Source organism: Mizuhopecten yessoensis, unplaced genomic scaffold, assembly GCF_002113885.1.
Source record: "Mizuhopecten yessoensis strain PY_sf001 unplaced genomic scaffold, ASM211388v2 scaffold2383, whole genome shotgun sequence".
Lineage (NCBI taxonomy): Eukaryota > Metazoa > Mollusca > Bivalvia > Pectinida > Pectinidae > Mizuhopecten > Mizuhopecten yessoensis.
Window position 1 is genome coordinate 336,935 of NW_018404519.1, and position 26,471 is coordinate 363,405.

The window sequence follows — 26,471 nt, forward strand, 5'->3', positions numbered from 1 at the left end:
GCTAATATGTGCATACCATCAAACTGCTATCCAATACAGATAATGCTAACCCAAATTGAATTACTTCCAATGGCAATTAAACAAATGTTGGTCCAAATTGAATTACTTCCAATGGCAATTAAATAAATGTTTGTCCAAAATGTGATTTCCCTATGTAAACTATAGTAAAGTTTACCCCCTCCCCAGGGGGAAACGTGAGACCCCAGGGTCATGAAATTCACAAATTTGGTAAAGCACCTTAAGACCCTTCCATCTATGAAGAGTAGTTGATTCTACCATATCTGGGTCTTGAGAAGAAGATTTTTGAAATTTTAGTCAATTTTACCCTTTTTGGCCCCACCCCTTAGGCCCCTGGGGGCTGGGGACCATATAATTCACAATTTTAGTTGACCTTTGGCCATGGAAGGTTTCTGCAAAATTTCATTGAAATTGGTTTAGGGGTTTTGGAGAAGAAGTCGAAAATGTAAATTGTTTACGGACGGACGACGACGGACAAAAGGCGATTGAATAGGTCACTTGAGACATAAAAATCCACTTTATCTCAAAGTCACCAGATCTGTGACCGATATATATCAGTTTTTAGTATGCCTTAATAATGTTACAAATATAATGTTACATACCTTTTTCTAAAATTGGAACATTAATTCTTTCATCTACAGTAACCATGCCAACTCCAATGAGACCCTTCCTAACACCTGGAAATCAAAACATTGGTATTCAGGATGTAATGAGACATTCATATTGATAAATAAAAGCTATCATAATGCTTCAACCAATGTTTTTGGCATAAAAATGAAATCTGTGAAACAGAACTATCACCACTTTTAAACCACGAAGGGAGTGTTAATAACAAAGGACAGCCAGAAACTTACCTGCATTAAAATCTCCCTCATAATCAGAAGGAGAGGCGACCAGAGGACTCTCAAATCCTAATGAAGACTTCATCACATTCTCCAAGGCAACACGCCCATACTGAAATCAAGATACAATATCAAACATGAATCGTATACTTAGCCTTTTGGTTTATTTTTCTTGGTGTGCTCTATCTTGTTTTAAAATATAATATCGGCTGGTTTCTTTACAGCAGCTGTTGCCAACATACTGGCGGATTGTCTAACATTTAATTTATTACTAGGGGTAAATCTTAGGAATAACATTTGTTTTACATCCAACTTATTATTGGGGTAAATCATGCGAATAACAGTTATTTAACATTCAACTTGTGTCCATGACAACTTAACAGATGGTTACCTTGTTGTCGATATTAAAGCGACTGAGATCCCGGGATTCTGTTGCTCTTCTGTCCCCATGTGTGAGTGCTCCCTGTTAAAATATCCAATACATTAATATAGTATTAAAAACAAAACTTAAGTGAAACTATCTGTCTTAAATCGACACTATCTTCAGGATATCTTAGAACAAACTGAAAACAAAAACAGAACATAATTCTTACAGGACATTACTTCAATGTTCTTTCTCAACAGCCCAAAATAAATCTATAATATCCCATGTGTAATAGTACCTTGAGTAACAAGATCTGCCCTGTTTATTTGCAGTACTCACCAAGCTTTCCAGGCGTTTGGCCACAGTGGAAGCAAATCTCTGTTCTCCTGCAAGTTCCGAGATGAGAAACAGATACTCGGGGGCATGCACTTGGTTGGATCTGTGGGTACGACCTGTAGAACAGGAAGGACATTTTGTTACTTAAGGTCTTCTTAAACAAATAAACTAAGGTATCTTTGACAACATTTGGATCCAATGGCCGACCATTTAGAAATATTTCTACAATAGACTAATACTTTAAGAGATCTTTTTTTTAAATATTTAAATTCCTATTGACCAAGTTATCTAAGAGATTGACAATAACTTAACAGTTTCAGATAGATTATATATATATGGGTTAACATCTTCATATAGCTAGGTCATATGAAGACAGGTGTGAAGGGAGACAAAGTATAAATGAATGACCAGGTAGAAAAGAAAAGATAAGGGTTCCAAGTGTTGCAATGAGGGTAACAGATCAATGTTTCTTCAGCAGAAGACATAGAAGAAAACCACTGATTCTACAGAGGCCCCCACATGTTTTGTGTTGTATGTACATGCTGTTTGATACATAGGTCTTTGTGCACTGGTGCTATAGAAGGTATAATTGCATAATAATTGTTATTCCTACCGAACTGCTGTATGGCTCTGTCTGCACTCCAAGGCAATTCCAATGTGATATGGACACGCCTCTTTTGATTGATAGCTCGTCTGTCAGCCTGGAGAGAGATACCGGAACTAGCTGCCTCCGAGATTATGGCTATATCCTTTTAAAGGATAATGAATAAAGTAAAATTATTTCAATCAAAACAAATTATATTGCAAGAAAGTTTGGAATACAACTTTAATACAAAGAATACTAATAGAAAACTGACTTTTCGAATCAGTGTTAAATATGAAAGAATAATAGAAGAAATGGTCTAGAATTTCTCATAAATCATATTAGAAAAAAAATACCCAACAGGAAATATGTAGCTTTTAGAAATAGTTGCAATAGGTGACATGTAAGTGATGTAATGCTACTTACCTTTTCACCGTCCATAAACCTCTGTTTCTCTGTAAGGTTCAGGTATTCAAGTGGTACGTCCGAGGCACTGCGGGACTCGTAGCTAATGCCCTCATCAGTACTTACGACACGCCCCTTCCTTCCTGTCATCTGTAATGCAATAGTGTCAACACCTGGTTAGTGTCAACACCTGGTCACAGAGTTTATGACAACTGCAATATATTACTCAAGACATATCGTTTTATACCTGTTATTTGTAATACTTAAAATTGTTACAACTGCTTAATACGGAAAAATATTTCACAGCCTGGTTTATCTTACCTCTGCCACATTTTCTTTGCCTCCGAGTTCATCTATAAGGTGGTCTAGTAAGTTTGGAGGCAGGCTGTCTCCTATCTCCTCCAACATATCCAGGAGTTCTCTTTTCATAGACACAGCTCTCTCCACACTGTCCATCCCCAGCACTGAAACAGAAGCACATCTATGCAGTACACTGTCAGCACCTTTACCTTTTTGTTTGGCAAAATGCAGTGGCATTTCCACTAAACTTGAAATATATTCTCACAGAAAACAATAACAATACCAGCAAAATTGTTTTTTCAACCCACACTTATGTAGAATAATATTTTTTCTTCTTCTGAAAAGCAATTCCCTTAAAAATGCAGTAAATTGTTGACTGCTCAAATAGGTAAAATATCTGATATGGGAAAAAACAACTGTAATATTTCCGTTAAGGCTTTAACATGTCCTAAATATCCCCTAAAAATCTTACTTCATAACATTATATGTAAAGCTCATGTACAATTAAGTCAATAAGCAGCAAATAGGAAGTACCTATTCTTCTGTCAATGGTGAAACTTAACTGAAGATATTCTTGCAAATTACCATGATGGCTATCAGCCAGAATTATTCAGTAAATTCATTACAAAAAGTGAACAGAAATGAAGCATATTTATTTAAAACTTCCAAGCTTATTGACATGTATATTGTAAGTATTTTGCTAATATAAGTTTTACAGATCCCCCCCCCCCCCACCCCCCATTTTTCACGTGACATATATATATCTCTGATTCCATATACATGATTACTCATCTGGTCAGGAAGAGCTGTTATTACAGTGATGTTTCTGACCGAAATGATAATGACCCATGTGGTAGGCAAGAATCATAATTCTGCTCAAATCTACCCCCAAACATGTAGACCCACCTGGTTGGTTAGAAGTATTATGGGTTGTGTTATTATTGCCCAGGTTGTTGATATTTTCTTTGGTACTATGGTTTTTCTTCATGAGCCCAGCGGCTGCCAACTGTTTGTCAAATTCTTCATCTTCGTCCTTTTCTTTCTGTTTCTTTTTTTTCTTCTTTGTTTTTTTTGGTTTCTTTTTATTGTTCCCTTTATTCTTCTTTTTTAACCAAGGATCTGTATTAAAAAGATTTGACATAAACATAGGCTCTAAGGGAACTGACAAATAATGGTATTATGCAATATGAAATACTTTCTTTTTAATGAAAACTAAGCATGTCAATAACAATTTTAACCCCCTAAGGTGGCTCCACACATCGTCATCAGTGTCCATTTTCGTGACGTATTTCCGGAAAAAGTACAGCTTGGACTTAATTATCTCGATCGAAATGTGCATGTACACCGTGTCGTCATTTCCGTATTGCATATCGGCACTTCAATATCATAGTGAATATTTTAGAAACACCTGGTAAACATTAGTACACGTTCGTGACAACAATATGTCAACACCCAATATTGAGATTTTACTGGGAAATGTGTAATCACACGTACTTTAGAAATATAGCTTCCAATTCATAGACATAAACTGACTCACGGGAAGACACTGACATAAGACCAGACGACCTCAAGAATGTCATATATGAAACGCATGGAATGCGGACCGACAGGATTTGTGTACCAACCTCACATGTGCATATCACGTGCTTATAAATACAAATTCATTAGCTCAAGGTCGTTACGATTTTCGCTCTGTCGATTAAATCGTTTTAACAAATGCAGTCTACTTACTCTGTGAAAATAGTGTTTTGTAAAATATCAAGATCCTTATGAAAATGCATGTGTTATTGCACGTGAGAACGGCATACAATGCGATAGCCTCTGGTCACATATGTACCTGACATGTAAATATACCATACGTCAGCGGGCTGTGGAATGATGTCTAAAGTGTACATGATTGAGAGTAATTTAGTTCCATAAAATAACAATAAATTGACAATTTTGATATCATAATTTTGATTTATTTCCATCTTTTTTGTTATGTAAAAAGAGAAAGTAACTGTCATTGTGTAAATTGTATCCCTCTGTAAAAAGTTCCATTTTTTTCAAGGAAGACAACTCTCACCAGGATCAAAGTGATTGTAAAATGTAAAATGAATTAATTTTAATGCCATTGTGTATTTTTTGTTCAATTTCCCACTCTTTATGTATGAATCTTTGTGTTCTGTTTGCTTTAAGCTTGTAGATATTCACTTTTATCCGTACAATTTCAAGAAAAAACACTTTGTGTAATGTGTTTTATATATTTTGTGATAGATAAAATATTTGTAGAGTTAATTAGCAATGCTTCTTTTCATTTTATTATTGCTGTTATCATTCCGAACAATGCCACACCTTCAATTTTTTGGTGTTTTTCCCAAAAAAATCCCAAAACTATCGAAACGTTTAGATTTTCATAAAATCAACTCTACATAGTTGCATAACCATTATATGGTGGTTTCAACGAAATTTGCTGGTCAATTGCGAAAGTGTGGAGCCACCTTAAGGATGGCCAGAATTAATTTCATGAATTTTGTTCAACCAATATTATTTACTCTTTTAAACATCAAGAGTAAAAAACAAAATGTTTTTAAATGCATTATTTACCATCATCACTATCTGATCCACTGCCAAATGGATTGAAGTTGTCTATTTCCCCATCTGACTCTGAATTACTGTCAGCTCCAAAGTCTACACTACTGGCATCAGAGTCAGACTTCAACCAGTCCGAGTCACTGTCGTCAGAATCACTTGAGCTACCATTACCTCTCTGCTTCTTTGCACTTTTGGAAGACTTTTGGTCTATGAAAACAAAAACAAATCTAATGTTATTGAATGTGCTTTCAGCAGTCTAACCCTGCAAGATAACAGACAGAAAACAATGATCTTTATTCTAAAATTTAGCCAAGCATGATCCTAAAGAAACCTAAAGTAAAAACACACTTGTTTGCCAATTTTTCTCCTCACATATTTAAAAAAAAAATCAATTTTAAATTGACTAAATGAATTCTAAGACTTCAATTTCACCTTTTTTCCTTTTTTTGTTGTTGCCATTTTCTGGTGTAGGTGGGTTACTGTTGTCAAGGAAACTGGGGTATCCACCGATTCCAAAAATGTCAAATGTTTTTCGTCGATCAGGTGCTGGGAAATGTTTATCTACTAGTGTTTGAAAAACACCCCTGCAAAACAAAACATTATACACAAATAAAAATCTGCTAACAAGAAAACCTGTCCAAGTCTAACTCAGATGTGTGGATCATTGATGTATGGAACACTCACTCATGGGTGGAACACTGAACTACAGAATTTCCATTACCTAATAAACTAGAAATGGACATGTCGACAGCATTCACTACACTGATGTTCCAACATTTTATACCATGAACTAAGATTTACACAAACGATAAATTGACGTGGATAAGAGATTTACATCCACCCACTTGAAACTGACTTGAACTAGAAGTTGACATCAATGAAGAGATTGTTCCAGAGAATAGGACTTACTTTGTTGTGGACACAAAGTCATTGAGCTCTCCTCCGTTTTCCTCTAACTGTTCCAGTGTCCTGGCTTCTCCAGTCGACTGCAGACCAATCACAACACACTGCAACACCATATGGCAACGTAAAATGAAACTCAAAGCTCACAAACTATTTTCATTATTATGCATGATAATATGATTTCATCCATCACTTTTAATGTTGCTATGCAAATCAGCCTTCTGATGGTGTCAAAATACCACAATGAAATCAAATGGCCTTGAAGTTTAGGTAATAAAATACCGCATCCCAAACTCCCTACTATTGCTGCATAAAAAAAGTCAACGAAATTGGATTTACGATCTGTACACGGTTAATGTTATTTGAACTTTGACCTCAATTTGTGATGATAAATGAAATGAAGGTATTGGAATTGTGTCTGCTGATAGAACAACAAAGTAATAAGAGGATAAATTATTGTCATAACTTTTAAGAAGCAATTATTTTGATTAAATTTTGAACTTGAACTAAGGTGCCCGATCTCCTAACATTGTTGCTGAATTGACTACCAAGAATAAACAGCATGTAGTGTTTACCTTGCCATTTCTGACAGCGTCTCTGGCCAAGCGGACACAATGATTGACCTTCGCTGATATACACAGGTATTTAAAAAATCGCTGATGTGCTGACCAGAACTGCCCCCACATTGTCTTCTTCATTCTCTGCTCAGCATCTATCAGCTCTGCAGCTTTCTGGAATCTGTCTCTAGCCACAACCCACTGGAGAATGTAAAATCAATATGTGATCATAACATACATGTGAAAAATCTAGTGATTTCTTAACACTGTAGTCCATTAAATATTTTATTTAATATGGGAACTGACTTGATTCACTGATGGACTTATTAATGTAGTTGCAATGCCCATAACATTAGAAACTGTAATCTATATGACTGCTTTATTATGGACAAATGAGTCTAGTCCAAAACTACTCCCTTTGATTAATAAATGGCAGAGAATCGCATTTCAGCAAATATCCATATACTCTGATAGAAATTTAGATAATTCAGAGACCAAATTCTCAGTTTCTTTAGAATATGCCTCTTCATATTTTACTGACTACTGCAAACTGTTCCTCACCATCTTCACAGCATCATTGTACACTTCCTCAAATTCCTTCTCTAGAGGAATTTCCTCAATTTTGAAAGACACTCCCTTGAAGCTTAGTTGCCTAGCAATGTACATGCCACGTAGCTTCATGTCCATGGCAACCAGCTCCATCGCACCAACACCCCTGGGAAGAAAATCAAAATAATGTTCAGCTGTATTTATGATAAAGGTTTTAAACAACAAATTCCAGTAACATGCAAGACTTGAAAGAATCAGGATTGTCTAAAATACACATTCTGACTATAATTACTGAAGAATTACAAATCCAAAACGAGAAGAAGCAGGCATTGATATTCCCTGCTCAATTCCCAAATGTTACCGAAATGCCCATACTGAAAATACTGTTATTTGTCGAATGTCCAAGTTTACAAGTGCACATGTTCTCTCTTTAATGCTGAAAACATCAAGCTAAGTCATAGAAGCATGAAAAGTAGGTCAAATAAAGCATCTGCAACCTGCATTCAGTAGAGCAACCCCAGATGTACTATTGATACTAATTCGATCCATGTAGTATCAACAGTTTCCAAGATTTGCACAATTCTTCTGAACCTGTAACGGACAGACAGACCTTGTTTCAATTTCCCCGTTAACTTCGTTGAGCACGGATTAATTACTGACAGATACGTACAACTACTTTATTTGCTGTACAGGGGAGTTGAAGATGATGTTTATCACGAAGCAGTATTTTTTAAATACGCATAGGATTAATCAAGAAAGAACACCAACCTGCGCTCCACAGCTTGAATGAAATCATTGAACACAGGAAAAGGGGTGCCTTGTCCCCACAGACCTAGTCTTGTCATGTATGCCATGTTCTTGGGTTCAGAAGCACCTGTAGATGAAATGTAATTGTAAACCATGATAAATTCTGTTTGCATGTCTGTTGAAAAGCTAGAAAAGCAAAATCTCAGCAGATACCTTGATTCCACCTTTTTGCCTCTGTCAGGTTGAATACTCATACAAAGTTAGAAGAACCTGACAACATATTTTCAACATTTTCAACTAAATTACAAGATTGGTTGATGTGAATTCATAGAGTACATAACACGGTTCATTTCACAAATGGCAATACTGCCAAATGAGTGCTTTAATCAACAAATAAGTGAATGATAGCAGTGAATTATCAGTATATTTCTGAAACATTCAAATAACAAATACCTCATGAAACAAAAACTTCTATTATCTATGTCTTCAGAATTACTCTGTTAGTCAGGCTTTGATCTTGATACTTATTTCTAACTGCAGTTACTATACATATTCAAGCATCAGGTGAGCTTTCAGGGCTAGAAATTAATTTTTAAAAGCCATTTGCCAGTCAGGCTTGTAGTTTCTGAATTACTAGTCATGTGCAAATTCCAATAACCTGATATTATTCAACATGACAAGTAATATAAGATTTTGAGTAGTAAGTCATGATCAGGCTAGCAGTTTTAAGAACCACTAGTGCAGCTGGAGATTTCACAAGTCTCAGATTATCAGGCTACCCTTAATGTCTAGCCCTGGTTTTCCTTACTATTGGTTCCAATACCTTACCTATGGTATTAGTGTACATGATGCATGAAGGGAAGGCATATAGCACCATCCACTGGGTTTGGCTTAAAAGATGCATACATACCAAAGGACAGTATGGAGGGCCCTACCTGTGGCACTGGCGTACACAATGCGTGCCATGGGAAGACGATTCTGTAACTCCAGCACTGTCTGTCCTGTCTTCGTAGGTTTACTACTCCCCACAGGACACAGATTCTTAGCTTTGTGACATTCATCAAATATAATCTTTTGACTGTCAAGGAACATAACACCCATGGTTCTTTTACATTCATGAACTATGCGGACTACAACACCTGACAGGTCACTGAGGCCCCCACCCCCACCACCCCCCGGTCTATTTTTAATAATAGAAATCTTGACCTCGACCTGAAAAACTGTTTAAACCCCTATTGCACATGAACATATCAGTGTATCACCATGTCAAATTTAAGAAAGATCAATTTTTCCTTGTCCAAGATAATCTCTCTGGAAATAAAAGTGTGGACAGGCAGACTTTGTCATTATAAACAGTAAAGAATAGAATTTAAATAATTTTCCTGTTAAGTTCCATACAGCAGAATATACTAGTACTTTTCACTTGTCCTCTACACTCCTGAATAATATTTATAAGCACTGTCACACTCAATAGTATTGTATTTAAAAGGAAACCATTAAATATCTTCTACATGTTACAGATATGAGAGTTAATGAAAGAATAATGGAAATGAATTTCATAAATTTCCCCTGTGAAAGATCTCCCCATTCACACTGATAGTTTTTATCCATATGCAAAAAACATATTGCCAGTAATAGTGAGTCAAGGATACACAACCATCGAAGTCCTTGCCACACCACTTGAGCAGCTGTTTCAGCCTCGTCTTGTACTTGCCACCAGACTGGCTTTCTCCAATAAGGGAAGAGTATGTAGCAAAGATTACACCCTTCTTGACACTCCCATTTTCTTTTGAAGAGATCTTGGCATATTTAAACTGTAATAATGAACAAATCCGATTGCAATATTATTCATTTTGTTTTATTTATAATAAATTAAAAATTATTTCTTTCAAATTCAATTATTTACATCTTTTCAAAGGTTTGATTTACATTTTCTTTAATAGATAATTACGAAAAGTACAGTATTTTGTATTTAAAACTGCATCATAACTAATATTTACTTCAAATCTGATGATTTTTGATGTTATAGATTTACAGTAGCTTGGCGTTTACATATATCACATCATATCATATGTCATAGCTCACTGTCCTGTATATATATATTCTGATCAACAGCTACAGGCTAGTGATGCTTTGAAAATTGCAACCTGGCCAAGGCTTTCAAATTCATATTCTCCTAATGTCACATTTGTTTGCTTTAGTGAATTATGCAAAGTATTCAGGGTTTCAGATTACCTCTATATGGGGGTATATGACCTTCAAAAATGACTTTTGACCCTCAAAATGTTATATATGCTTACTAAATGAAGGATTAAGAAATTTTGATTTATGTCTTATTTTACTCTAAATGTCTTTCAAATACACTGGACTATACACCATCAATAGACAATATGATCATCACCATCAGGTGAGTCTTTGTATTTGATCACATACATGAATAACTGCAGAATAACCCTAACTATACAAATTTTCCAATGCACTCCAGTGTTTACCTGAATTTTCGGTAATATCAGGTGCAGTTACATTATAACTGAAGTGTAAAATGTACACTGTGTAAATAAATAACTGCCAAATATGATGGGTGAGTACAATACAAGCCTTACTTTGATCTCCCAAGATTTATAACAGTATGTTTTTGTCCTTACCTTGTTTAAGGCATGAACTTCTATTCTTCCCGCTCCGATGTCCTTCAGGTCTCGCTCAGCATCGATTTTCAAGTCATTAGACACACTCAGCCTATAAAAAAGATTGGTACAGGGGTCAAACTACATAGCAGTACCCAACTCACTATTCCTAAAGGGGAAAAGTTACCAGTGGGGGGGGGGGGGGGTTCTACCTGAATTTTACAACAGCCTATTCCTACATGAATTTTGAAAATATAGCATTTTTTCTCCATTTTCGGAAAATAAAGCACTATTTCACTCAGGTATTCTGCTGAAATACTGAGAACAATAATCATTTGTTACCCAGAGAGGTTAACATCAAATATTTTTTCAGCAACAATAATCCCCGAAGTTTGTAAATTTGGATATTTAATGATATGTTAACAAAAATGCTTGCATGGAAAACACTCAAATGTAATATGGAATGTTGAGAAAATGCTAACTAAAAGGGGATATATCTCTGAAATGATTTAACTACCAGTTAACTCTTTACCACTCATAGCCATGTTGCAACAATGTATAAGTTTACTCAGCAGTCAACATGGCTGCCATGGCAGGCCTCCTCAGTACATGTAAACAATGTATGTTGTCATTTCCCAAGGCAGTTTTAGAAATGTTCAAGTTTTTTCCCCTGTGATTTTCAAATCAAATATTGAAATAACTCCTCACAAAATGTATGGTAAAATACAGTGTATATACTTTCAGATCCTATAGGAACAGCTCTATGCCTTGGCTTTAAATAAAATCTAGCATTTGTCAGCCATAATCCCTCGGTTCACAGCAATAAAATGTTTGCTTTTAAAATTTTATGTTGTAAATGTCCTGTTTCAAGATTATTTTTCTAATTTTTGGTAAAATATTAAAATAATTATAAACCTTTTAACATTATTTTATTTTGTTGTTGTTTCTTACTTAAAACGTTCATGCCCAGATATGCATGTATCTCGTATTTGGTAATGCCATACCAGTAGGGGTCTTGTTTATCAGCCTGTTCACACTTCCATGAAGCGTAATCATTTGTGTGTGTCACAAAAGCAGATATAATGTCAGGATCAAAAACCAGATCTAAATAATATTTTGATGTTGCAGTGTTAACATCTGGTTCATGGTTGATATCGGAATTGTCGTCACTGGACCAACCTCTATTAGAGTCACTACTGTATGCATTAGGTATTTCTACATCTGATCTTACTTCCGAAAACCCCTTAAACTCAAAAGTTATCTGAATCAGAAGTTAAACATTTATCCAGGATTGCCGCATTGTTTGGCAGGTCCGCCATCTGTGCCTACTTTCGTTTTGGGTCACGTTTCTACTGTATTATAGAGATAACCTTGTGATTATATGTCATCAGCGTCTAAAACATGTTAACCAATCATCGCCCGACATGTTGCGGGAATTCCCGGGACATGACGTAATAGAACCTCGATGAAAACGGTCTTAAAATAGAAACGAGTCAGAATGTGTTTCTGAGGAAATCCTGTCATAGCGTCGGGAAGCGTCAAAATGTGCTTATGATAATAATAATAATAATTCAATGTTCTTATATACTGCTTTATCACAACCTAGTTTGTAGGTCGTCTCGAAGCGGTCCACAAATTATTATCCGTGGTTATAAGGGCCTTTGCAACCAGCCAATACCTTTCTGTAACTCCCTGGAGAGCATACAGCCGGAGCTGCCATTTCGGCGCTAACAGCTAGCATTCAACAATTCTAGCACTGCCCAACCACGTACTCATTTACAGCTGAGTAGACTGGAAAAAGTGGAGTAAAGTATCTTGCTCAAAGATACAACACAGTGCCGTTCCGTGACTCGAACACACAACCCTTCGGTCAGTAGCCTGGCGTCCTACCACTAGACTACCGTGCCTTCAAAAGCGCTTTAAGTGGTAAAGAGTTAAGTAGCATAAATGTCTTGTTTTTGCTCCAATAATACTTTGACACCTAGAAACAAGCAATATCCCTCTAATTCTAATCACTATTATTTGAATGACGTACCATAGTGCTCTTTTCTTCCCCTGAATGTAGTTCTCGTAAATAATTCCTGCAATAGTTCGTCCTTTTCCAACACCAGCACCATCACCTGCAACAGAGAGAGGTTGTTGTGTATAAAGCATTACATGTTAATACTGGGGACAACACAACCCACATTAACCGAGTGGCCGTGGTGTGAAAGACATTTCACAATAACATTACACTTGTTAATGGTATCACGAGTCAAACATGAAAACAAAATACAAACAGAAGATCATGAATACAACATTTTCTGAAACTACAAAAATTCTATTCCAAAAGGGGTAAAAGAAATTAATTTATTTTAAAGCTAATATTTATTCAAACAGACGATTTATGAAATATGCTTATATATGAACATGTTCCCCCCACCCCCTTTGCATAGTACAATAGAATATTTCTTGAAATACAGACCTGTTGCAAACTTCTCTAAATTATACACATGAAATCAAATGACTTTCAAAACAGGTTTAACTTTCTTGTGACCAGGGAATCTAGCACAAGAGAAGTGGTCTTTCAAAAAAATGGTCTCTCAAGACATACTTTAAACTGATTTATTTCACTGATGTATTAATACTATGTTTAAATTAGAAAATGTTTGAAATACATTTGTCCCGGATGTAACGAAAATGGAGCTAAATGACAAGTATAACCAAAGTATGTGAAGTGGAATAAATAGGTCAAGAGACCTACAATTAACATAATGATGTAAAACTCCTCAGTGTATCCACATGAAAGTTTTATGGCTGTTGGACTTCCAGTATTGGATTACAAAGTGTAACAAAGTTTTACTTGATACACAAACAATATACATATCAAACATGTCACAATCAGTGAATGTTTCAAGACCGACTGGTACCTTTGTCATGCTATGACTGAGTATGCAACATTGCAACACGTTTAATACTTACATTGTTTGTGTATAAAGTAAAACCTTGATATTACATATTACCCAACTGATGAATCTTATTGAAGATGGAACAAAGATGTTTTACAGATGAAAAAGGCAAACATTTGATGACACATCCACTATGCTACAGCGGCATAAAAGCTAGGATTTACCTATAAGGAATCCACCTCGGTCCCCACAAGGTAGGATCAAGTCATGTCGCTGTGAGGCATACACAATGGCCTCCAGCTGTAGGGCAGACAGGTCACCATAGTCAATGGTACTGTCAGGAAGGGACAGCTTGTACCAGATGTCCGAGGACTCGACACTGGATAGGGAGTTGGTCTCCACCACTGGGTCTGGGTGTTTAACACCCACCTTCACTGCAAATATACACAAATATAATCAGATATTTACTTCAAAAGTTAATGCCTATATAAGGAGGATAAGCAGAACGATAGGACATACATACTTTAACAGAGTACCTAAATGTAAAAGGACGACAACAGTGACAGGTTCAAGACAAGACCAGGAGATATATATTTAACTAGACTTAGTTATTTGTGATAGACAGAGATGGGACATTTGCAATATTATTGGACTGGTGTAGGTCTCTGCAAGTAGGAACCGAAGGATAGGACATCAAATGTATGCAACTACCTTCAAAAGATGACAAGACAGGAGATGCTGGCACAAGAACAAGGGACTAGTAGCTGAAATGTTAGTAAGAGAGGGGCAGACATACATTTACTAGGCATGTAGTCGGCATAGGTCTCTGCATGTCCAAGTTCCTCCACCTCATCCTCCACTTCCTCATCTTCCAACACTGAAGGGGCACTCATTCCAGCTAGGCTATGCTAAAACAATAGATTGAAATGACATTAGTTCAGTTGAGATTAAAAAATATGTATTAAGACACATATACCTCGCTCCCACACTTAAGAACTGAAGCAGTCATAAAGGTCAAGGATACAAAAAGTCATGCAACATGTTTTACTCAAGACAGGAGCATTAGCATTTATTTGTGTGATCCTAGCTGCAGTGACTCAGTCCAAAGAACAATATCTTCAAAGTCAAATTTGACAGTCATAAAATTGTTATTCTTGCTATTCTCATCGAGGTACTTTAACATGTGAAGTCAGGGCTCGCGCTGTCCGTAGCCAAAGTAGCCATTGGCTACTTATATTTTTTATTGGCTGCTAAAAATACGATGTGGCTACTAAATTGACTACTAGGTTTTTTAAATGAGGAAAATCTGTATTTTTGTCCCAGAAAACGATCTGTCTACTCACTTGTGCATTGTGGCTGACACTGATAACATAAACATAATCAGGGCTGTCACAGATCAGCGTCTCAGGTAAAAAGGTCAGGTATTTCATCAAGAATTGCATGTGATTTGCTACAGGTTTCAGGTCGTCATTCAATATATTTACTGTCACAGTCGTCATATAGATATATCTTAGCTACGGTCTAGTTTATGATTAAATCATCGATAAATAGTTTGAAGAATTAAATCGGCTCAAAATGTATCGATGTCAATGTTCAATTCGGCCTCACCTGCAGACGACATGTGCGCCTCAGTCCGCTGACATTTTCTTGTTTGCGTAGGGCACAAAGCCAATCATTGGAAAGTTACATATTATGTTACACAGAAGTATTTCCACATCAACCATATTAAACTGTTCAAAACCTTTATTATCATCGTAGGTGACGCTGGAGAATAAATGTTTACCATCATATTCATCGCTACAATCTACACGTCCGTCCGCCATTTTCATGATTTTTTTTCTATTTGAAATTCTCTCGCACACCTTTGGTCGTTACTAGGGTACACTGCTGGGAATATCAAAAGTAATGACAAAACAACCAATCAGAAGCCTTCTACTATATATGTTCGGGTTTGATATAGCAACAACCCGACTTCACACTTCCTGGCTACTGATCAAAACCTACAGACCGAGAAACAACGTATGCCGTGCGTAGCACTGACGACCTGACTTTTCAAAACGGCATATGCTGTGCATAGCAGCTGCCTAAGGGTTAATTTAAAATCATGTTGAAAAGTATTGCACTTCAAAAAATATTAAATATTGAATGATTTTAATGGAGGGCCTATCGGTTAGAGGCCGAGAAAGTATGGCCACTGTTTTAAAAAAATGGCTACTGAAATTCACACATGGCTACTTTTTTGGCTACTGATCTTTTAGGTCCAGGGTGAACCCTGGAACTTACATGACATTAGCTGCAGGACTTGGTCAACAAGAGTACCGCAGGGCGGAACAAAATACGCCCGTCAAATGCCATATAGTGTTATATACTTTCTTACATTGAAATAAGATCTGCATCATTCAAAGAGTGGTTAGCCGATATGCTATAAAAAATGTAGGGGAAATCTTCGGATAAAAAATCAAATACTGAAATGAACAAAACGCAATAAATTTTGCAAAAAATCATCGATTCAAAATTCTTTTGAGACACAACTTCATATCATGATTATAAAGTATACCAAGTTTCAAAGAGATCTGTCGAAAAATGTAGGAGATCTCCAGACAAAAATCAAATACTGAAATGAACAAAGGGCAATAACTTTTGGAAAAAATGTTGAATCAAAATTCTTTCAAGGGAGACGCAACTTCATATCATGATTATAATGTATACCAAGTTTCAAATAGATCGGTCAAAAAATGTAGGAGGAGATCTCATACTGAAATGAACAAAGGGCAAGAAGTTTTGGTAAAATTGTCGAATCGAAATTCTTTTAAGGGAGACACAACTTCATATCATGATTATAATGTACACCAAGTTTCAAATAGATCGGTCGAAAAATGTAAGAGGAGATTGCCGCACAAACAAAGTTTACGCCGGACGGACAACGCCATACCATAATACTTCCTTCAAGTTTGACAGTCGTATAATAATACTACCGTCAAATTTGACGGTCGTATAAAAACTGACCTAAATGTATGAATGGATGGACTTACTGGCATTTTTTTTTTTTTTTACCTATTTCCAGCAGAAAACATGTATTTTTACCTATTTACACAATATCCAATAGTATGTTGAAAAATTACCTGCAAACCACCACCCATGTTTTTCATGACTGGGGTAGAAAAGTTTTTCATCTTAACATCCTCATTGGACCACATTCTAGATACATCTTTATGTGACAAGGTAGTTTTTATATTAGCAACAGTGGTCCCTGTTGAGGCAGTACTTATTCCACTGGAGTTGACAACAATACTGTTCTTCGGAAAGGAGGCAGCTGTGTTGACAATAGTTGGCACATGTATAACACTGGTTGTCCTTGGAATGAGTAGCGAGTCTCCACTACGCTGGAGTAATGACACTGCATTATTCTGTAATGACCTTTCAGTTGTACTGGATTGACTCACAATCTGTATTTGGGAGTTGGCAGCTTGTAGCTGCGGTGAGAATGGACGTTGCTGTATGTGGGTTGTCACTCCTGTGTGATTGCGTGGGATCAGTTCCCCAATATTTGGAACCCCTCGAACTGTTCCAACAACACCCTGTCCACCCACATTAGGGCCACCAATGTTTGGCAATCCTGCACCTGACACAGCTCTTTTGATGATGATTTTCTTGCCTGCTAAGGATCCCCCTGCCAGGCTTCCTAGGGTAATTGCCCCACTGTGTTGGGGTAGTTTGATTGCACCCTGTGCTCCTCCAACTCGTGTGATTTTGATGATACGCGGTGTGGTGTTTCCAGATGCAGCATTGGCTGCTTGCTGTATGCTTATTGGAATGGTGTTTGAATGAGCCGCAGAATTCTGAATGCTGGACTTGGGTATACGTATCATTGCAGGGGAGGAGGCTGACCTGCCCAGCGTAGATTGAAGGGCAACTTTCTGATGAACATTTCCAACCTAGTAACAGAAATACAAAAACCTTTGGTATCTATATTTCATTTCACATTTTCTTTCATATGAGTGTGGAGTCATTGAGACTTTGAAGCAAAACTTTCCCAAAATATTTAAGAAAGAGAAAACAAATATCAAATATATACTCAGGTGCTGGAGATATTTTAAGCAAAGATAAAATATGAATTTTATGAAATCTCAATCTGACAAGTGTTTTGTAGTTGGATTCTTTGTTTTATAACAACATTACTTGAATATGTATATGAATTTCATTAAGAGTCAATAACCCATTAATTCAAAGCCTTTTCCTCTCTTATGGGGTTGCCATTTTTCAATATCTACACCACATAGATGTCTCCTCAAGAACATAATTTCATATTAGTAGGGTTAGACACTAACATTTTTGCTTGGTAGTCCACAGGACTAGTTGAATAGATTATTTACTAGTCCTTCACTTATGTAACTAGTCCAAGATTTCCTGATAAGGAAACATCGCGATCTACAGCACGAAACATCAAAAGTAATCGACTGTAGGGGAATTTTTAAATAACTACTGCCATAAAATATGAAGCTTTAGGAAAATTTTGACAATTATTATGCAATGTATCTTATTTTAAGCAGTTTTCTAAAATTTAAAAAGTGATATTCTTATTTGATATCCTTTTTCACAAGTCCAAAGGACCAGTAAGGTTAGGTGATTCACTAGTCCTTGCTGAAATCTACTTGTCCAGGCTTAGCGGACTAGTGTTAGTGTCAACCCCTGATTAGAAAATATATACAAATTCAGTCAACCTGAAAATGTTTCAAAACAGCTTAGCGGACTAGTGTTAGTGTCAACCCCTAATTAGAAAATATATACAAATTCATTCAACCTGAAAATGTTTCAAAACAGTAACATTCAGGTTAGACAAATTTTTGAATATAAACGACATTGTTTGTTGTTTAACATTGCTTCATTTAATCTGTTTACCTGACTAGGTAGGGTCCCAACAGTTGGAATAACTTGTGATGTAGATGCCAGCTGTTTTAAAGCATGAGAGAACACGGCTGGCTGTCCCACCCGGTTGTGAGAAACTGCGTTCCCATTCCATGATGTCACTGGTACTGTGATTGATTGGTTCTGTAATAAAGAAATGAAACCTAATATTATCTACACTTTTTGAAAGTTCTTGAACATTCTTTTTTCCTATTTTTGTTATTTCCCAAATGTTTTGATCAACATGTTTTTTTCACAAATTAATCTAATAAAAGTGTGAACCATGAACGGGACCTCATCGCCAATTATCATCGCAGATATTTAAATTGAAATCTAGATAACAATACTGGTACAAACATGAAAATATTTGTTACAAGTTCAAACATCATTAAATAAAATTAAAGAGACATAAATTGCTGATATGCAACATTCAATTGATATTCAGAACCAAGAAAATCTTAAAATTAACACATAATAAATTATATCTAAAAGAAACAAATCTGAATATGTGCTTACCTTTGGAACTACTTGATATGTTACATTATTGACAGGTTGTTCGGCAACTGGTTCATCAAAGTCATCAAAGTCTCCCAAGATTCCAGACTCATCTAATGCTGCTGATAAGATGTCAGTGAAGGAATTCTGAAATAACCAATTATTGTCTGATCAATGTTTAAATCATTCATGATCATCATTGAATTAGAGCATAAAAAATATAAAAATACAAGTTTTGTAGGAACCAAAATCAAAAGGATATTTGATATTGGTATTTATAATGAAGTGTCTTGGTAGAATATAAATAATACAGAGTATAAAATGAAAATGCACTGAAAATACCACTGGGGACATTAAACGTTTCTTTCACCAGTGACATACTCCCTTAATACATGTGAATATTCCATGACTTCTGACCTTTATTAAACTTTAGAGGCACAATATATTACCAATATACTTCCCAGCACTTATTCATTCCCCTAAAAATATACTGAAATAAACTTTAGAGGCACCATATATTACCAATATACTTCCCTGCACTTATTCATTCCCCTAAATATATACTGAAATAAACTTTAGAGGCACCATATATTACCAATATACTTCCCTGCACTTATTCAGAAGACTGATGTTAGATCCATTAACAGATATTAATATTTTGTCATTAAGAGGTTTCAATGGTACCTTGATATTTTAGATGAAACATTTTTTCAATACTTTGAAAATATATCCGTACTGCTTTTGTAAATTTAAGCAAGTGTGACAAACGACAGCTGTGGAAAGCTGACTCTGGTCTGCTCTCACATACTCTACATGAAATATACCTAACAAGTCATCAATAAGTTTAGTTGATATATTTAAATATTAACCATTATAAATTATTAAGATATATTAAGGGTGAAACAACATAGGGCGAACAGGATTTAGGGCGAAACAACCCTTAATGCGAACGCGATTTAGAGAGAAACAACCCCTTACCATTTACTACAGACTACAGTACCAAAGGTGAAACACATTCAACGTCATGTTTAAGAGGGGTAAAACATGGGCCCGTGCTCAAGCATGGATTCTGTGCTCACACCAACCTTCTTTTAACTCGCTTTAATCATGATAAAACGATCCAAATGTCAAATGTAAACATTGAAAACAGTTTTTGGACTCAAGTCTCTTCAATGTTTTTCCAAATCATTAATTTTTAACGGGAACAAGAAAATCCGTCTCCAGTACAAAATCCATGCTTAAGCATGAGAACGGTTTCGTGAAGACAGTCCCTGGAGTAAGAATTTCAAGAGAATCAAATTTCAAACAAGCCGGCACTGTTTCATTCCATACCTCGACATAAAGCATGGCCGATATCCTTCAATGTAACTATTCGACTATCGCAGTAGTGTCCTTCATGTACAAGCTGTGCAAATTCAATGTGTGAAGGCCTCAACATACAAAACTAACTTATCAAGATGAACAAACGATTAACACCACACAGTGTTTTAAAATAGACATGTCATCATGTCATGATTGCGAAATCATGATTAGACACTAGCGTAATGCGTTCTTCGTTAACGAAAAAGAAACAAGGAAGGAGCACATGGGTACCAGAACAAAATCATATTTAACCCTTTTTAAAGCGGGAAAGTATACTATTTTTGATGATCATTGTATGTATAATGTATTTTATTGTTAATGAAACGACATTTTAAAGACCAAAACGCCTTACATTAGCTTCATTGGCCATCACTTGAAAGACACGGCCGCACAGCTTTTCATTGCTGATTCGACTCCACCATACTCTGCACTACCCAGAGTTCCGTAGTACGTGACGTCGAAATATAAGTTCGATATATTTTGACCAATATTAAAATTTTGAAACATGTAAGCTTTTATCCGGATATAATAATAATTTGTTCATGACACAAGTGATTTAGATAAATACTTGATAAAAAACAATATTACTAGTTCGTAACTTTGCGAGATGTCAATTGACCAATCACAGGACGTAAACAATCAGACGAAATTTGGGAACGCGAAGAGATCCAACACAGGTTCGCGGTACCTTTGAGGTTACTAATCAGGTATACATTTTCATATATCATGATTAAGCAAATGTAGTTAGTCATTTGCTGATTAATTTATGTAATAAGTTTATGTTTTCCCTATAATAAACAAAGAAATTAACCAGACTCAGTGACTGAACAGCCTGTGGCAACAAACATTGTTCACTGATGTGTAAGTTGACTGAACATTTTCTGGTTACTGAAAGTAGTTACTGTAATCTAAAACAAATATAGCATTATTCACTTTTGATTGTACCATAAAGCATTCCTTGCTTTTCCATGAAAAAACTTTTTCAATAGCCATGCTAGATTTTGTTCTTGTTAGGCCGTTTTCGTTTAAACGGTCAAACCGGTCGGACCACTGTTGTTTGTTTATTAAATAAGGTCAGACCTAGTAATCTGATGCTGCTTTCAGGCGAGCCTTGACAAAGCCTGCATAAACACTTGCAGGTCCGCCAGGGTGTATACCCGCAATTGTGACATTTATAACGGTCCAACCGGTTATTCCGCATAAACGAACAGGCCCAGTCGCAAATTAGAGTACGGCAATATAGTGAGAGTGATCTCCCTTTAACTTGATTTGTGTTTTATGAGTGTTATGTCTGTGGAAGGTAACCCGGGGGTTATCCCAATACTTGCTATTTCTCTTACGTCAGAGTAATACTCACTGTTTGGGTTACGTCGGATAACGTTTTGCGCCTAATACGAGACATATTTGCTTGTACAAGCAAATAAGCTGTACAATTCTGCCATGATGGAAGAATGCTTTCTTGTATAAATACTGAAAACTTTCCATTGTAACTCAGTCTATTTGCTATAAGTATGTCTTAAGCTGCTATATCAATATTTGAAGATTGAATTGGTTTTGACTGAATAATCATATATATATACAGACATCAGTTTACAAACAACTTTGTGGAGATTTGAATGTAATAACTATTTAATTAAATTACTTTTACACAACACATGTCTTGGCCAATGACTCAACAAAACAACATTGAATAGTTTGAACTTAACACATGTTTAAGCGAAATTTTTATCAAAATATACAGTTGGTATAACTTATGTATGCTAAACAGATTAAGACCCTGTATGATACGGATTACGTTCATTTACAAACTGGAATGATACAGATTTTGGTCAAACAATCATATTTTAACTTAATGAAAATCAATATTTGAACAAATTTTGGGATATTTTTTTGGGTCATTTACTCACACAGCATCACATAGGATCAAAATTAGAATGTTTAAAATTTGAGGGATTTGTATCTTCTGTGTTTTGAAACCACACTCATTACAAACTTCGCCGTCATTTGGGGTAGATGTGTATCAGTTATATAGACCGAATATGTTGGTAATTATGAAATCTAGACAGGTGCTATCGGAATAAAATAATAATAAGACAATTATATAAACTTACATTCTTATTCATATTTCATATTACTTATATTTCATTCACCACACACTGCAGCTCGCACATGTATCTATTAAAAAACAATGACTTAACAAATGGTGTATGTTTCCAATGGAAAATTCTATTGTCAAATAAAAACAATTATTCTGTCACGGAATCACTTTATTTCAACTAATAAGTTATAATTAATGACTAGAAAACTGAGGAAAATATCCATGGTAAGCTACTTATTAAGGGCAGTAACTCTTATTTCGAGGGAGGGAGTTTGAAATGCTCTGTGATGCGACCTCAAAACCTTTAACAACTAGAACTGTCAGCCAACTGCTTTAATGATGAACCAGGAAATTATAACTTTATATTTGTGTATAGGATGTGTGACAAGTTAGGCAACTGATGACCATAAAAACATTACATATTGTTTGGAAAGTTTAAATTTTATGCCATTATGACTGGTAAATCACAGTTCTTTTTTTTCTATCTGAATTTTAAAACGGGGGGAATTTGGAAGATACTCCTAATATTTTCTTCCTTTTGGAAGGGGAAGCAGCCTTTTATCTGGCTGAACACTAAAATTGAATTACTTTTGTAGGAAAAAATGGCAGACCAAATTAAAGAGGTATCTCCTAGTTCTTCACCATTGACATCAAGAATCACAGATTACTTTCCAGCAAGTCCTAAGCCTCAAAAAGGAAAACTTCAAGGTAAGGGTGAGCAGTATAAGTTGTAAAATATATGATGCATCTCATTTCACTTAAGCCAATGTCCTACAGGGCTTTTTCTACGTAAATATGGATAATGCCCTTTTGCTTACCCGATATTAGGAAATTACATTTACGAACAAAAATATGAGTTCAAAAAGTAACCATTACCTACATTATCTTCATATAATAAAGTCCACTTTTTCCAGATTAAGAAACACCTCTCTTCAAAAAAGGTTCCTTCATTTATTCCCTACATTAAAAATCATAACACTGACATTGTTTTCACCCATAGGATGGCACGGGTTTAACCACATGTACAAAGTACAACACCATTGAAGGTTTCACATGGGAGTTCCGGTTTTATTCACACTCACTGCGCATGTCAAATACAATGCCTGTACATCACTACAGACGTGTTAAGCAAAACTAGAAGTATTTAATCAACATAATTATATCTTGCATCTAGAATGTTTTCTGCCTTCTGAGCAGTTGGGAGAAAGTTAAGTCAGTAATATACTTGAAATGATTTTTTTACGGAAATAATACCTCAGGAAATCCTACATTATTAGAAAACACAAAAAAATGCTTCAATTTGTCATCAGTTCTATTCCCCCAATGATTTTTGCAATGTTTATGTATTTCAACAAAGATTTTCTATATATGTGTATGATTTTTAGGTCACCTGAGACAAAGTTGTGGCAAAATATTATGGTTTATAATGGCAAATGATACTTTGAATATTACATGTTAATAACTTGATTGGAATTATAACCTTGAGTTGACAGTTTGATACTTTGAAAATTTTGAGCTAGCCGTACCCCTAAGGGCTGTAGGCCTAGGGTGGGGCCCAAAGGAGTCAGTGTGCTAAAATTTCTTCATTTTCCTTGTTTAGAATCAGAGTTGCTAGTTTCAAATACTTTTTAGTCTTACAATTTAAATCTGTATGCTAGATATTGAATAAGGTGGTTTTATTGTTTTTTGTCACTTTGAATAATATTTCTGTACATGTTAAAAACAAAATCAACTCTCTGTATAAATATATCAGGTGACCGTTAAGGCCCATGGGCCTCTTGTTTTATTTATTATTATTTTTGCATAACATACCTTGACACAGATTATTTAATGCAAATTGACATTACAACAGATTTTAAAGTAAAAAAAGAACAGAAACCAGTTCAGAAGATTCCGAATGGTCTGCTTACTCCTGAAGCTTCTCCTGTAAAAGATGGCATGGCGACGGCTAATGTGAAGGAGGAAAAAAGTGACTCTGACAGCCAATCTAGTGTTGATCTTCCCTCTAAGCAGGTCAGTTTTTTAATGCTTTGTTGAAGAGCGAACCTTTTCTCCCATACCAACCAAATTTTCCCTCATCCCTGAACCGTGACCTGGTAAAGCTTCATGATGAAGCTTAAAACTTAAGCATGTGTAAAATACAATGTATAGTATGTATACATATATATAGTACAGCATTTCCCAAAGTTAATTTGAAGAAATCAATTTAGTTTAGTTTTAATTTAGTTGATGTAAATTTTAAAGTATTGCTTTTCATAATTAATTTATGTTGTTATTGTACATGTATTTATCCATGAGATCATGATGGTGACATCACATGTTTCATGTTAAAAATTGATGTGATCATAGGTTTTGATATGTCAATATATGACATGTTATGACATACCTTCCATTCCTGAGTACATTAAACATCAATAATAATCTTTCCTTGGAAATTTTAGTTTACTAAACACTTGTCAATATAAGAAATACTGTATTATTTCCTTGTGTCTCAAGATCTCTAAAAAAATCCATCTAGTTATATGATAAACTGTACACTCTTTGTATAATATCATCTAGGTTATATTAGAAAATGGTACAGCAGTGAAATCGGAGAAAGGAAAAAAGAATAAAAAAGTATCAGATTCCACAACAACCAATGGCACATCAGAATCTACCTCTAGAAAAGGCAGGAAAAAGTCTTCTAAGAAGTAAGTCGTCTCTGTATTACTTCACTTGTATACTAACTGTATTAATAGCTAGTTAGCCATCTTCAATCTTTCAGAGCAAAGTGGATGTGATTGTAAAAAAATGAAAACAAAGGGTGAATATATATATACTGTGATTTAGACTTCATATTGGACATATCATGATCATATTGAGTTACGATTTAGAGAACAATGGTGATAAGATTATCACATACTATTAACAGACGTGATAATGTTAACAAATAGTGTAGTTGTAACTGTAATTATACATGTGTATAGTGTAAACTGTCGATGCCAAACTTGTATACTATAATCCAGACAGTCATGTAATCCTTGGTTTCAATCCGGTCCAATGGACTATGCATTTCTTTGTAAATTGAATTCAACAAAAGACCAGTGTCATTAGTGTTTGATTTTCATATGCAGGTTTCCTGTATTTTCAATTGTATGTTACAGAAATGCTGAATCAGATCAACTAAACAACTCGCTAGTCACAGACTACTTCCCTATCCGCAGAAGCAATAGACGCTGCAAGTCTGAAATAGAGGTAATCATGTTGTACTTGAACTAGTATCCAAGACAAATGCCATTATACATATATGCTTTAAGCATAAAAATGAAAGAAGTTGTTATAGGATTATTTCCAAAATTTCAAATAAAAGTGTTCAGAAATTTTGAAAGAAGTTTCATCTTTTCTAGATTATATTATATATATACATGTGCTATAGATTTGTTGTAACCTTCAAATAATATCAACGGAGAATTAACATCTCTGCAGGAAGAAAAGTAAAACCTACCATAACTTTATGAGATCCCACCCTCCTTCCCTCTCTTCTTCATCCGGATTGTCCAGTGTCCATTGTTTCCATTTAACCCCACTGCAGGTTTGGGTAAAGAAATTGAATAGACCTTAAGGTGAAGCCCCCTACTGACTGGAGAGGGGGGTGTCTTCTTAACTGATATTTGAGAAGCTAAAATAGATGATCTGATGTTCCATTGTAACACTTTAGACCCTTCCTACACTTCCTGTTTGACTGAATTTCCCTAGACAGTAGACACCCATTTTTAGGTCACCTGAGACAAAGTCTCAAGTGACCTATTGCGATCGCCTTTTGTCCGTCGTCGTCCGTCGTGCGTCCGTAAACAATTTACATTTTCGACTTCTTCTCCAAAACCCCTGAACCAATTTCAATGAAATTTTGCAGGGACCTTCCATGGACAAAGGTCAACAAAA

General features: G+C 35.5%; 2 protein-coding genes across 4 annotated transcripts in view; one reads left to right on the forward strand and one right to left on the reverse strand.

The window, feature by feature from the left end:
- Positions 1 to 20,892, reverse strand: part of LOC110445832 (protein strawberry notch homolog 1-like) — a 29,679-nt gene extending 8,787 nt beyond the window's left edge. Inside the window, exons 1-24 of one of the 2 annotated variants that reach the window (XM_021490639.1) lie at positions 20,805 to 20,892; positions 19,112 to 19,237; positions 18,590 to 18,739; positions 16,813 to 17,625; positions 14,487 to 14,598; positions 13,915 to 14,124; positions 12,838 to 12,922; positions 10,824 to 10,914; positions 9,831 to 9,992; positions 9,114 to 9,249; positions 8,200 to 8,305; positions 7,444 to 7,597; positions 6,901 to 7,083; positions 6,332 to 6,429; positions 5,855 to 6,006; positions 5,435 to 5,629; positions 3,755 to 3,967; positions 2,870 to 3,012; positions 2,570 to 2,698; positions 2,174 to 2,309; positions 1,564 to 1,676; positions 1,252 to 1,323; positions 873 to 972; positions 621 to 695 (exon numbers count right to left, since the gene is read on the reverse strand). In XM_021490639.1, the coding sequence (XP_021346314.1) occupies positions 621 to 695; positions 873 to 972; positions 1,252 to 1,323; positions 1,564 to 1,676; positions 2,174 to 2,309; positions 2,570 to 2,698; positions 2,870 to 3,012; positions 3,755 to 3,967; positions 5,435 to 5,629; positions 5,855 to 6,006; positions 6,332 to 6,429; positions 6,901 to 7,083; positions 7,444 to 7,597; positions 8,200 to 8,305; positions 9,114 to 9,249; positions 9,831 to 9,992; positions 10,824 to 10,914; positions 12,838 to 12,922; positions 13,915 to 14,124; positions 14,487 to 14,598; positions 16,813 to 17,625; positions 18,590 to 18,739; positions 19,112 to 19,237; positions 20,805 to 20,822 (3,772 nt within the window). In that variant the 5' untranslated portion in view covers positions 20,823 to 20,892. Of the gene's footprint in view, positions 1 to 620; positions 696 to 872; positions 973 to 1,251; positions 1,324 to 1,563; positions 1,677 to 2,173; positions 2,310 to 2,569; positions 2,699 to 2,869; positions 3,013 to 3,754; positions 3,968 to 5,434; positions 5,630 to 5,854; positions 6,007 to 6,331; positions 6,430 to 6,900; positions 7,084 to 7,443; positions 7,598 to 8,199; positions 8,306 to 9,113; positions 9,250 to 9,830; positions 9,993 to 10,823; positions 10,915 to 12,837; positions 12,923 to 13,914; positions 14,125 to 14,486; positions 14,599 to 16,812; positions 17,626 to 18,589; positions 18,740 to 19,111; positions 19,238 to 20,422; positions 20,529 to 20,804 lie in introns of those variants that run through there. The other variant, XM_021490640.1, reaches the window with a different exon arrangement.
- A 182-nt stretch (positions 20,893 to 21,074) lies between these two features.
- LOC110445834 (N-lysine methyltransferase KMT5A-B-like) overlaps positions 21,075 to 26,471 on the forward strand; it is a 10,494-nt gene continuing 5,097 nt past the window's right edge. Inside the window, exons 1-5 of one of the 2 annotated variants that reach the window (XM_021490642.1) lie at positions 21,075 to 21,159; positions 23,147 to 23,258; positions 24,403 to 24,563; positions 25,110 to 25,240; positions 25,694 to 25,784. In XM_021490642.1, coding sequence (XP_021346317.1) covers positions 23,153 to 23,258; positions 24,403 to 24,563; positions 25,110 to 25,240; positions 25,694 to 25,784 — 489 coding nt within the window. In that variant the 5' untranslated portion in view covers positions 21,075 to 21,159; positions 23,147 to 23,152. Of the gene's footprint in view, positions 21,160 to 21,852; positions 21,962 to 23,146; positions 23,259 to 24,402; positions 24,564 to 25,109; positions 25,241 to 25,693; positions 25,785 to 26,471 lie in introns of those variants that run through there. The other variant, XM_021490643.1, reaches the window with a different exon arrangement.